Genomic DNA, 14,374 nt, shown 5'->3' on the forward strand with positions numbered 1-14,374 from the left:
GTATTTGTAAACACACACAAATATATACGTAAGCGTGTATTTATGCTTTGACTGAACTTAAACATTTTTTTTCCAGCATATATTTTTTCAAGTGAACCAAGCATTGCTTTAGAAAGTCATCTCCTGACCCCTCCCAGGGCCACAAAAATTATCAGAGGGATAGAACACTTCTACAAAGAAAGGCTAAAAGAGCTGGGGTTGTTCAGCCTGGAGAAGAGAAGGCTCCGGGGAGACCTTATTGCAGCCTTTCAGTACTTAATGGGGATTGATAAGAAAGAGAGAGAGAGAGAGACTTTTTACAGGGGCAAAGGTTTTAAAATGAAAGAGGGTAGATTTAGATTGGACATCAGGAAATTCTTTACTATGAGGGCAGTGAGGCACTGGCACAGGCTGCCCAGAGAAGCTGTGGATGCCCCAACCCTGGAGGTGTTCAAGGCCAGGCTGGATGGGGCTTTGGGCAACCTGGCGTGATGGGAGGTGTCCCTGCCCATGGCAGGGGGTTGGAACTGGATGGTTTTCCAAGTTCTCTTCCAACCCAAACCATTCCACGATTCTATGAATCTTACACATTCATGCATAAACACAACTACAGTTCATAGCATGACAATTTAGAATACAGATTTGCCTATTTATTTACCAAAAGAGTCATTTCCTCATTAACACAAAAAACTGAGATGGTGAACTTAATGGAACTTACCTGAGTTAACGGTTCAACTGATCCGATGTAGGTGTCTGGACGGAGGAGGATGTGCTCAAGCTGAGTCTTTTTCTGATAAACTCTCTCAACAGACATCTTCTTTGAAGTGTCATTTTTATTAATGCTTTCTGATTCTTCCTTTTTTGCAGCACTGATTTGATTATCAAATAATGTCTAAAAAAAAAAAAAAAAAGAGACACCAACAATCAACCTGATTTATTCAACTTGTCACACTCTAGTTATAAACGAAGCCTGACAGAGATTTAAAATACAATCAAGACCTGTCACGCAATTTAAATGTTAAGGTTCTGGGTGTATTAAGATCAAACTATCCTCTCAACAGAAATAATTCAATAGATTATGAGACAGTTTCTTACCAAATTGGTACATTTTCTAACTTCTCTGACTTACTAAGTGTGACAAAATACTGTGTGACAAAAAGACAGACACTTCTTCAAGTTAGCACCCCAAAAAAATTACAACACCCATTTTATGCTTAAGCATTTGAATCCAAACCACTAAATACTGTTCTGAACAATGACAGTAAAACTACTCTTTCACATTTTTGTTTGGAGAACTCATTCCAGGGGCTTAAGAAATACAGTGCCTCCAGTACGGTTTCTCACTTCTCACCTTCTATAATTTATATTCTATATAACCGAAGTAATTAAACCTGATAGAATCCCAGTTTGGAATGCTTGATGATGAAATCAGCCAAGGACAGAACAGAGAATCACACAGGTTACTTCCGGAATACAAACTGAATTCCTGCCTAATGTGGCTGGAGATGATGACAGGTAGCTTGACTGTGAGAGCAAGCAGTGCTACAGAAAATGAATCCACTTTTGGAAGGAGGACATAAGGAGTTTAATGATTTGATGCATCTTTCAGCTGTTTTTTCCTGATAAATATCTCTTTGTATTGAAATAAAACCACACCAAATGAAGAAAGTTAAAATCAGAGTAACCAAATGTAGAGAAGCCCTGTTCTCGGACAGTAAGAGCATATCCACCAAGAGACCAGATACAGCATTTTAAAGTACACATTCTTGTCTGCAAATTGGAATTCTCTTAAGAACATCAATGAATGTCATTTGAACTCACATGATGTGTTTGCCTGGCTAGCACACATAATGCTGGAAATTCTGTTTCCACCTGCCTAATAGCTGAAATAGCCTCCTTCTACATGGCATTAACCAACTTTGGGGCAGGTGTTACGTATGCAGTAAAAACCATCAATAGACAAATGATGACGACAAAAGCTACTTGCTGCTCAACTAAACGTTACGCTCCCGTGTTGCTGTTCCTGGTAAGTCTCTGAAGAAGTACATAAAGGCTAAACCCCAATGCTGGATTAACCAGCAACCATGGAAACTTCCCAGCCAGAAGAAGATATCATCAGTTCTCTCTCAATTTAGCCCTTGTTGCAGCCTCGGATAGCAGTAAAAGCAAAGAAAGCATTCAAGCATATAGGAACCAGGAACACAAGAAGAAAAGCATACTGAACTCACTAACAACTTCAGCACAAAGGCCAAGCACCAACCTGTAACATACATTTAACGAGGACAATTCTCCCCGTAGTATATTCCAAGTATTCTTCATCTTTTGTTATTTAAGCTTGGAGGCTTTTTTCCTCTTAGCAAGAATAAGAATAAAGCATTTAATTCCAATCAGAACAGGGGAAATTACCTTTCTCTTGCAGACTTAGAAATCAAACTTTTATAGTTCATGGTAACACTATTAAATACATACTTCAAGAACCTTTGAGAGAAGCAGACTGTGAGCAGCAGTGATGACACCAAGCAATTGTTAGGCCCTGAGCGAACCCAAACAAGAATTGAGTATTCTACCCCAATCCAGTAACTGCCAGCATCCAGAATTATGGGGGAAAGAACCCAGGGGATCCCACAAGCCTGCACCACAGCTACACACAGCAGGGCTGGAACCACAACACCAACTCTCACTACTTTTTCTCTGGAGCACAACATGCTCCAGAGCACATCACCAAACGTGAAAGTTGTGTAACTTGCAAAACGTCAGGCACGTGTGGATTAAAGTGGTTTGGTATCCAAGTCAGTTTGGTCTTTAACTGTGACACCCCTCCCACCACCATGCTAAAAAGATTCAACACAGATCTGGAAGGCAGGCTGGAAGAGGATTTAATGTACAGATACATTTAAATGACACGTGGAAGAAGAGGAGCAAGAATTCCTACAACACAAGCATTGCCAGTAGTTGCAATGTGAACTCTACTTCATTAAAGTAGTTCTGTGAGGCTTCCACTGAGCTTCACTACATATTTTTCTTTCTTTTTGACCATACTGGCTGTATTTTATGATCACCTTTGTTTTAATTTATCAGTCTTCTGAGAAAAAAATGTCATATTTCATGGGAGCCATCCATCCTTAGCTCACTTACTGGTTCCATAGCCCTGTTAGCACTTTTTTACTATGTTCACATGGTCTGAAGGGACCAGTAATTAACAGAAGAAAATAATGAATTGCCTTTCTTGCTTCAGTCAACATTAACAAAACCAAGATCCTGGAAGAAACAATGGAAGCATTTCTCAATTGAAGTATGAGTTGAAGAGGGGAAATGCAATTCATAAAGAGAGCAAAAGATTTATGGGTATGAAAGACTATAGGATCTTGTTCAAATGGAACTCTTCTGTTTGCTCCCAATTCTTAGGCTTCAAGGGCTTTTTTTTTTTTTTTTTTTTTTTTTTTTTTACACCTCTAGGTTGTATTTATTACAAAAGGGAATGATTGGAAAGGGATGCCTACAAGCCCTAGGCTTAAACACAAAACTAGGAAATGCATTTCTGTACTCCGCTGAAAGTCTTACAGAGAACTTGCAGAAATCTTATGGACAACCTGTCCCACTTAGCAGTTAGAAAGCCATAGAGCACTCCCAGTGAGATGCTACTGCCAGGTGGTTGTCACACTGACAGAGGATAGAGGTCACACCTAACCAAACTGCAAACTGCTGCCTAAAAGGACTAATCCCCCACCAGCGGCACTTCCTGAGGAACAGGGAGCTTGCTTTAACTCAGCAGTAGTAAGATGTCTGTTACCTTCTGTAACGCAGTAGTTAGAACCCAATTATGTATGGTTCAAGAGGAGGAAAAAAAAAAAGACCATCATAACTTTTTTTTTCTTTCTGGTCAACAATCATTATAAAAACAAAGTCGTTTTACAAAACTTTAATCATACAATTTTTACTAAGACACTGCAGCCACTTTTTCAGTGTGCTCCATTTAGATACAACTGATATTTTCAGAGAACAGGACAGATTTTATTTGTACATTCCTCCAATTATAGTACATCTTATGTATGCAAAAAATACTCATGTTATAAATACTCAGGATTTAAAATATTTAACATGCACACTATTGAAAGACAAGCACACAAAGCCAAGAAGTATTCAAGACATAAAATAGCACTTTTATGCAGTGATGCCAGTGTCAGAAGTCTGCAGAAATGCAAGTTTCCATACCGGGCCTTTTAAGCTGTGCTGTGCTCTGAAACAGAAGACCAACTCCGGATTTATCTTGAATGGGTACTTGCAGAATACTGATGATGTTTAGAAGTTCCCCACCTCCTCCCAAAAATCTTGATCACCAAATTCATGACACAGATCTGTGGACACAAATATCCCTCACAGCCTTCCCATTATGTTTTCCTCTAAAAAAAAATAAAAATGCTTTCATCCGCTGAGCTTCTGTTACTTAAGATGCAAGCGTGTAGAGCCAATCTTTTTATTTATTTTTAAGTTGAGCAAGCACCAAACTGCAGTGTAGTTAAACTGACAATCTTGCCAGTATATTTTGGAATTGTCTCAAGAAGTCTTTTGTATTCTGTCCTGTATGGGAGATCTTCACATTGTTGGAGCTCCAATAACACTTCTCAAAACAGCCCCAGCTGTTGTTTTATGAGAAACACCCTGAAGAGAATTAACCAAGCATCACATGGGGCTTAAGTCTTCTAGCTTCACAGTAAGTCAGCTTACTTAAAAATAATAATTAATTGGTTACCCAATTTTTAGGGTCTGATTTGCAATCTTAATGTGGCCAATTTTTACATTTTTTTTTTTTCCTTTGACAGTGTTCAACTTCTTCAACATCCTTGCCCAATGCAAGACTTTAGAGATCCTTGAGTCTTTCAGCTACCCTCCAGGCTGGCCGTGAGGATACATAGCCACAAACACGTCAGCCAGCAAGATGACCATGGTTATATAGTTCAGAATGTGATAACCAAATGCACTGTGCATCCTTCTTTATAGAGTGTAACTGCATGCCTATACTGTGACCTCAGATGTAGCCAGCATCTTAGACTCTTAAACACAGAACAGTGGTAACTCTACAGGGAAAAAAAAGTAACAGTCCTCAATTAAGAGCACTTGCTGGTCAGTTGACTACATCAAGCAATGGTGTATGTGTGATAGGAAAACATAAGCATGTTTTGTTATGGTAACTGCTTTCTCCTGTATGATTTTAATGATTGTAGACATTCCTGTTTTGGTTTTGTATAAACTTACCTAATAGCATTTGAAAGCTATATCCACACTTTCCTTTTCTGACCTCAAGAGTAAGAGCCCCAGCAGCCTCTAATAGGCTACAATTTAACTACAAAACTTTCACTGTCTACAGTAGACTTCAGAGCTCATCTGCTTGGATTTTGCGTCTTCTACATGTATCTTCACATTTTGCAATATTTTTCTTGCAGTCCCCTTTGTCTCTGCTCATAACAGAGCACACAAGACATCGCAGACTTTTATTTTTATTTTTTTTTTTTAATGAAAACTGGTTCACGTGGTCTTCCTCTGTTTTGAAATCCTGTTGAGTCACCATGCTGAGTTTGGTTACTTGTGCTGCAACAGTTGTACTTCAACACGCTAAATCACCGGACACGTTTGAACTGGACAGTTTGGCAAACCCAGAGAAAAGCTATTCTTATCTAAATAGAGAAGAAAATGTAAGGCTGAAACAAAGAAGGGTATAGTTTCATCACCAGTTTCGATGTTGCCATAATGGAACACACACCTTTACTTTCCTTACTTTATTTAAAGGCTTAGGTTTTTAAAGTAGCTGGATTTCCCACTGTTGAAAAAAAAAAATACAAATTTGAAAAACACTAAAAGTGGTTAATCTTTCCTCACTTGCGCAGACTTAGTTCTGTACTAGCCACTGTCTTCTCTTCCAAAGTATTATCTGTTATTCCTAAACAAAGAAAAAAAAAAAAAAGACTAGAAGACAAGTACTTTGTCCATGCTGCATTTCTTTAGTCTGCCCAGTCATTCTTTCTTCTCCACATTAACCTAACACACAAGTTGAGGTTGATGCTGAGTGCTCATGCTTTGATTTTTGTCTTTTGGACATTTGTCCTTAATGCTGTGCTCTGGGCAAACAAAAAAAAAAGTGAGATTGAGACAAATAAAATTATAACATTTACTCCATTGTGAAAGAAAGTTCTCATTGTGCTAATCTTAGCACAGTATTAAATACTTAAGTAGGAAAACTCAAGAATTGTTGTAGATGAACAGAGAAGAGACATCAGGATGTGAAGTCATCTTCACCCGGGTTTTGTCTATTCTGCCTTAATCTAAAACTATTACATGCACTTGCAAAGATCGTTTTCCTGAAACATAAATGCAGCCCTGGGACATGAGACTTTAGAAAAGCACATGGCTTGTCCTACATTTCCTTAAATAAAGCATAGGGTAAGCACATTTAGTGGGACAAGACAGTAGCTTTTGAGTGTAATTAAGCTGTAAAACCTAGGGAGGTTAATTAAGTAATGGAATCCAGGAATGCGGTAGATTTTCTGGCACTTACACTTCAAAAAACCCTACCTCCTCTGAAAAGATGCTACACCTCAAAAAGCTATAGGTGTAATATGCTAATTAGTAGGTGGCTCTATGGATAACTTACACTTGACTGTAGCCCAGTGTAATATATTAGACTGTAATGGCCTCCTCTTGTCTTATAAAAAGACAGGATGAACACATTGGTACCCCAACATTTTGCAGTTTTCCCAAAGAAAACTGACTGAGAATACCTCCCACCATGAAAACAAAACGAGGGAGTTTCAAATGAAACCACTTCCCTGCTGTGTTTAACAAATGGTTTGGCTCTCCTCCCAAGATGAAAACACACAAAAGTAACAGTTCCCTGTCAGCATAGCAAATTTGCATAGACCACTGCTTACTGTTGGTGGCATGAACTAAATCTCTATCGCATTCCCCAAAGATAAAGAAAAAAGAGTTCCCAGCAAAGTCACCCAGAACCAGTCTTGCTCTAGCCTACTAACAAGTTTGTATACTTTAAAAACAAAAATAGGAAAAAGAGGAATTTAAACTCCTGGTTTGAACAATTTGGACTCGAAACAGTGTATTACATCAATGCTTTTTGTGATGTTTCATAGAATGCCTTGAGGATGGTCAGATTTCCCTGTTACAGAAAACAACAGTTAATCACTGCCAAAAATGAAAACTTTTCTCTCCTTCCCTGCTTCTCCATACAGCGGAACCAAAACTGAGCTCAAAATAAATCAGCTCAAGAAGCAAATGGAGCCTTCCCCCCATTTTTCATTCACTGGGAGGAAACAGTTGTCTACTGGCCCATTTTTCTGTACAAGCTTACTGGAGAATCAGATGTTCTGGTACAAGGAAGAGAGCATTTATTAGCTGTTTATTTTTTCTACTTATCTTGGATTCTTTTGATTTATAAGAAAATCACTTTTCTGTTATCTTACAGCTCCCATGATTCTGTTGTGACAAGAAAATACTGCGCTTTGCTCTCTCTCTCCCTGAAGATTCCCTCACAGATTGAGAAAGCTGGCATGTGAGTTTGTGGCACCTTGCAGACGTTTGCCCAGTTCTTCATACATCTGTTCTCACAACATTCAACGTCTTTGATAAGGAATAGGAAGCCTCAATCTAGGGCACGTCCACTCATTCAATAAAAGGAAGAATACCAGAACTCAGCACCTCTTAAGGATGTAGCTCTCCCCTTAAAGGAGGGCAGCTTAATACCTCATTTGCAGTTCTACCTCACATATCAAGAAAAATCCATACAGAAGATTAAACAATTTTAGCCCTCTTTTGCATCTTTTTCATTTTAAGGTAACTTTTAAAATTATATCTAAGGGATATACAGCTCTGATGTTTAGATCTAAACCTTTCAAACACATTCTAGCTTCAGAAACCTTTACACTAGCTGTGCTGATGCCCTTTTATTTTGTTGTTAAAAAAAAGTGAATTACTTCGATGTGTACACTGTAATAAATATGCAGATTTATCATTAAAAATAAAAAATTAGAAGTGGTGCTTTAATTTGCTTTCAGTGGCAAAGTGTATTTATATGTAAATTAGAATTGCATTAAGATGCAGAGGCATTTTAAAATAGCTTTAATAAATGAAACTAGATGAACCGATATCACAGAAAAAGTTCAACATACACTTTGGAACATAATTTAAAGGGACTCAGGCCCTAAGAGTAAGAGCATGTGTGATCACACCAGAGTTTTGAAACTAGAAGATCTGATCCTCATTTATGGGGGGCGAGGGTGAAATCTTTCCCTGACTTTCAGATCAGCCCTTTATATACTCATTACTGAACTAACTGAAGAAGAGAGCAAGGAAACATTTCTGAACCAAAATATATTTTATATATATATATAAAAAAACCTGATCTATCATTTTACTTCAGAGGAATTATTTTCTCTTATGTTTATAAACAAGCATTTGTTATGTTTAATATTTACACCTTCATTGGTTACTAAATCTCAGGTTTTATTTTAAGTTTTACTACTTATTTTTAAAGTTCAATAAAAACATTTTACATGTCTTGACTTAATATTTACTTCAGTGTTTAAATAAGGGATATCTACATTAAAATACCTTCTTCCAAAGTACTTGGATTTCTCTGCATGTACTTGAGAGGACACCACTAATTCTCCAAGCATGCAATTTTCAACACAGGCTTCTTCAAACAGTTATCCCCATTTAGAACGATGTATTTTTGCCTGATACATTTTTGAAACCTTTTAAAACACCTATATTGAGCAGAACAATATTTTCTTTGTGAGTGGTGATCAAAAAATTGACTATTTTAAATTATCCATGTTGAAAAGAAGTTTTAATTTCCAAGTTCTCTCCATATATTTCATATCAGCTTTAGTGGTAGTGTGCTTTTTTGTTTGCACTCCCTCTCCCCCTGCCCTGGGCAAAATCTATGATAGAAACCTTGAGTCATATTTGATGCTTTTAATTAATTGAAATATAGATGTGTATTTGAAGACAGCTTTTGCACGTAGACACAGTTCACACACAAATTAGAAGTCTGAATCTGGAAAACAAGGTCTATGAAAATAAGACACTATATTTAGATTTGCAAAAAATATATATGGTTTAAACTGCCTACCCTAGACTACTTATATGCTCTTTTATTGGAAAGGTCACTTTATCCATCTAAACAGTATAATTTTAGTTCACATCTAATGCAGTAGTTAGCTTGGAAACTTTATGTATACATACAAATCTAGACAGAGAGACCATTAACAGAGGGCACGTTCTTGAATGTACACCTTCCCCCAACAAACGCTTGATCTCCCATGCATTTTCCTTTAACCACCTTTCCCTCCAAGATACACACACCATCCTAAGGTTCATTACAATTCTGTTAGTTCCTCACTTCCACAGATTCAGCATTCTCTCACTGATGCTGTAAGAAGTCTTCCTCCCAGCACAGAACACACGGGGTGAAGCCGCATAATATTAAGCTGCGAGTCTGGCTCAGCTGCAGTCACAAAGAGGTCGCCCTGATCTTATTCCATCACCAAGTCTCTGCCTAGCATCATCTCCATTACATCCTTGACCCTGCATTATTTAGCTGTTTAACAAGACGAGGACAAAAGTATTTCACTGGATGGTTGTGGAGAGTAGAGGATAAAGGTAACAACGTTCCCTTCTGGCAGGCAAGCTGTAACATCTGATGAATCACAACAATTGTATCCAACTTGCCAAAGCAAGCCACAAACATTTTCCTTGGTGCTAGAATATCAGAGTGAGCCATCACACCTCTTTGCACCTCTGCTCTCTTAAGGGCACCAGAACCAGAAAAATCAAGAGAAGCAGAAGGAAATGCAGCTCCCTCTCAACTGCTGACTGACTACACTGCTCCAGAACACCTACAAACTGCATTAGGTTTACTAAAACGTAATGGGACCATCCTGAGGTCAGACCTCCCTTCCATTGCATAAGGTGGTAAAAAGGGGAAGAAAACAAACACACACAAGCCACAGTTCTTTGGACAACATCACAAAAGAAAAGATAGGTGCTTATTAAAAGCAGGAGAAGACCAGTCAATGCATGGCAACAGCTGAAGACCTCTCTTCCTCTGGAGAGGCCACAAGGTGTCAGAGGCACAATAAGAAAGTAACTAATGGCAAACACTGTTACAAGAACTGTCCTAGGCACAGCTTCAACCAGAGGAGAAACAGAGTGCTTGATCCAGATTAAAAAAATAAATAAATGGAAAGAATAGAAAGATCATTTTGAACTTTAACCCGGGTCTATAAAGGCAACTGAAAAGGTCTAGAAGCTAAGGGTAGGAACTTCAAGCACTTATTCCTGCTTTTGAACAGGATAAAGTGGTAATAAATGGTAATTAAGAGTATAAAGAATTGTTTACATATGGTTCATCTCTAGGCTGGTGTGTTAATTTTTAAGAAGTGAAGATATGACCAGGATTTAGTCTTACTACTGGTCGTATTTGCTTAACTGTCCTTCAGGCAGGCAGAACCCTGTCGGCTTACAGGCCTAGGCTTACAGACTCACTGCAGTGACAGAAGGGAGCTCCTCCTGCCTTCCACTCAAAAGCCTCCGCTCCCAAACAGGGTATCTGATGGAGTACATACTGCAGCAGTGGGCAGGTACTTGTGGAAGGAGAAAACCTAGCCAGATTTCCAATGGAAAAAACTTACCCATGAAGTTAGAAACCACCTAGCTCAGAAACCTTAGGAAGCAAATTACGGCCTATCACTGGACCCTATCAGGCATTATCCAGACAAAGATTTGTTTTAATCCTCTTGAAGCAAATTACTAACAGCTAAGTCAAACCATTGAAAGCTAATCCTTTATTACAGTTCAGAGCATTTGTTTCCAAATGAAGTGATAAAAGAGAGACAAGGACCCTTTAACAGAGATTTGATGGTGGTGTTTTGTATTGAGTGAAGTGTCCTATCCTCTCTATTGCGAGGATGTTCTTTTTGTTTAAAGCAAGGTGATGTTACTGCAAATGTTATTTTCAGTGTAAACTCTGAGACTATTGAGAAACGCTAATAGCAAATATTTAAATAAATTTAAATTCATCTGTCTTTCCATTTACCAATATACAGCTCAGGTATTTATTCAAACCATGTATGAACCAGTCTAGGCCTAACTGGTATACATGTTGCTGCTGTTCTATTTTGTTCAAGAAACACACAGACCTCTGCTACAAACTTTTTTAAAAAAGAAAAGTCACATCAATGCTCAGCATATATTCATGTTAAGCTAGCATTTCCTAGAAGTGTTTCCTTCACAAAGAGCTGGAAGATGGAAGTGGTGTTTGAAGCCTTCAACTGTTTTCAGGAGTCTCAGCTTTTATTTATAAGGCTCACATAGCTTTTAGGGTCAAGAAGAAAGCCTTGAAAACATTCCTACAAGTTACCACAAAAGTATTGCTTGTTTGAAACCACTTCAATGGTTCTGTGTGCATTACCACTGTATCAGAGCAAACACACCTCATAGAGTTACTTAAAATTACTTCACTTGGACAATACAGGGGATATTTTAAAAAGCACTATTACCGTATCATGACAGCTCACTTCCCGTTGTCCCTAAACACAAAGAAAGGGTGAAGATAAGAGTGGCTGGTTTTGTTTAAAGCAAGTTTTTCTAGCATTAGAAACTGCCATTATGTTTACCAACAGAAATTTCTCTACTTTATAGATCAATGCTTTTGTAGCTAACTCATAACACAACATGTTTCTGTGTGACCTTTGGAGATCACCCACAAAAAATAACTAATATAAATCTGTTGGTCAAAACTCCACCTTTTATCAACTATTACAGCATTACGGGGGCGGTGGGAGCTGCAAGTACACTCAATCAGCTGGGTGACAAAAAAAAACTCCTCAAAAAGTAACTAGTTGTGGTTTAACCCAGCCAGTAACTAAACACCACACAGCTGTTCACTCACGCTCCCCCCTCCCTCTCTGGGATGGGGAGAAAAATGGGAAAGTGAAGCCTGTGAGCTGAGATAAAGACAGTTTATTAAGACAGGAAAATAATAACATTAATAGTAATGATAATGATAATAGTACTGCTAATAATGTGTACGAAACAAGTGATGCACAATGTTGACTGATGCCCAGCCTAACCCTGGGCGTTCAGCCCCCCACCCCAGCTAGCCACCCCTATATATTGTTCATCATGACACCATATCGTGTGAAATGCCCCTTTGGCCAGTTTGGGTCAGCTGTCCTGGGTCTGTCCCCTCCCAGCTCCTGCTGCACCCCCAGCCTGCCCGCTGGCAGGACAGAGTGAGAAGCTGAAAAGTCCTTGGCTTGGTGTAAGCACTGCTCTGCAACAATTAAAACATCGGGGTGTTATCAGCACTCTTCTCATCCTAAGCCAAAAACATAGCACCCTGCCAGCTACTAGGAGGAAAATCAACTCTGTCCTAACTGAAACCAGGACACTAGTACAATTTATAAGTTTGAAGTTATCCTAGTTTGTTTTCAGTTTTATAACAATATACTGTTTTCCTAATAAACTTTTTAAATGGCTACATTCTCATGGGCGCCTATCACCAATAGCTGTGCCTGCTTCCCAGCCCACCACTGCTAGTTACATTTCTTCAAGTTCTGTTACTAAGCTAAGCTACTAGGTAGCTAAAAATGAATGACTGGCTGTTTGTTTCCACAGCCACATAATTCATCTTGCCTCTAAAAGAGAAAGTATGTATCACCTGACACTTGCAGGACATTCCAGTAGGAAATTCACTCCAATATAAGTTCTGTACCTTAAAGAATACCCAAACTCTTTCAAAACTGCTTACAGTTCTTTCCTAGGTAGCTGAACTTAAGAACAATAATACCATTTAAAATCACAGTTAAAGCCAAAATTACACAGACAACTCTTAGTGAGATGTGAGAACCAGTTTACACACCTAGGATTTGCTAATTTGAAATACAAACTACCACCACATTAATTTTTAAACATGTTCCCCCTCCCCCCCCCCTTTAGAGCTTAGACTTATTTCTGTTCCTCTTCAATTGTTTAACTCCTATGGTCTTAAAAAGAAACCACTAACAATAGAAATACATTACTCAGAAAATAAGCATCCTGATTGTTTCACCACAGTAATACAAAGCCTAAAAAAACCCTCAAGGTAGTTTCAGAAGAGCTTAATATCAAGTAGCAAGTACCTACATATCCAGCAGACGTAGGCCAGGCAGACTGAAACCAGAAGACTGAAGTTGTCCCAAACTCTGTACATCTCAACCTCAAGGCCAGCATATCCCATCTACACCTCAACCAACATCTGACCACAACACCATTTTTTCCACCTAACACACTACACCAACTGCTAACCACCGCCCCAATATTGCTCTTCTGTATGCCAGTATTCTATAGCTGACAGCAAACACGTTTGGCTTTAGGAACTGTCTCACATGTCCTACCTTCAGCATTTAAGATGCACATAAGAAAAAAAAAAAGTCTTATGGCTTTCAGAACAGAGTCAACACAGGGTATTAACTAAGATCTAATTATTTCTCCACAACTACTGTGACAGGACAAAAACACTTTATTCCTTACTGCTTTTAGAGAAGGAAGAGTCCAATTACTTCCAATTGTAGAAAACCGTTGACTCACCATACTTTCATCCCCATTAGATTTAAGAACGTTTCATTAAAATGCCTACTCAGTGATTTCCACACTTCATTCCGCAGTTTTCTACATGAGGTGTAAAACTTTCAATTACTTGTCCAACCTATACTGTATAAGCCTTAATTCTGAAGAGCTAAGCAAAAGACCAGATGATAAAGATCACACCGTATTGCAGGAAGCAAAGCAGAATGATTTTAACTTCTTTACTTTGGCTGTTCCTGTATCTAACCTGTCTAATTTCAAGTGACACACCCAGAAACTTGCTCATTTTTATATACCTTTTCATGCTGCTGACTTCTTAAAATTAAATAGAATTAACAACATAAAATGCAGTAATTAGAGCCACAAAAATCACCCACCATCAGAATACACAGGATTTGTTCACCTTTGTAATGCTTTTTTTTTTTTTCTCCTCAAGAGCTCAAAGATGCAGAAAGACACAACCAAAGAACAAGTTCATTCATTACTCTTACACAAGACTTCTTAAAAGTTCCTAACTCCATAAAGCACGTGCATCTGGTTAAAGACGCAGCCACCTCACCATCTACCCAGATGCACCATCTTTTTTTACTTCACCATTAAATAAGTTACCCAGTTTTGAACTCCACAACCAGAAAGCAAGAGGACGGGAAGTTATCGACTGGGTGAACCAGACCCCTTCAGGTCACCTTTGCTCCCTCCTTCCCACTGCCACCACAGACCCGCACAGCATCCCTCAGTGCTGTGCACCACGGCCAATACC

General features: G+C 38.6%; 1 protein-coding gene across 1 annotated transcript in view; it reads right to left on the reverse strand.

Moving 5' to 3' along the window:
• The window catches only part of TOP2B (DNA topoisomerase II beta), a gene marked incomplete at its 5' end in the record, with an annotated part of 62,360 nt that overhangs the window by 47,222 nt on the left and 764 nt on the right, over nt 1-14,374 (reverse strand). The window contains one exon of the mRNA XM_084306719.1: nt 698-871. Within this exon, the coding sequence (XP_084162845.1) occupies nt 698-871 (174 nt within the window). The remainder of the gene's footprint in view (nt 1-697; nt 872-14,374) is intronic.

The sequence above is a fragment of the Netta rufina genome (assembly GCF_964035555.1).
Source record: "Netta rufina genome assembly, chromosome: 2".
In the NCBI taxonomy this organism is placed as follows: Eukaryota; Metazoa; Chordata; class Aves; order Anseriformes; family Anatidae; genus Netta; species Netta rufina.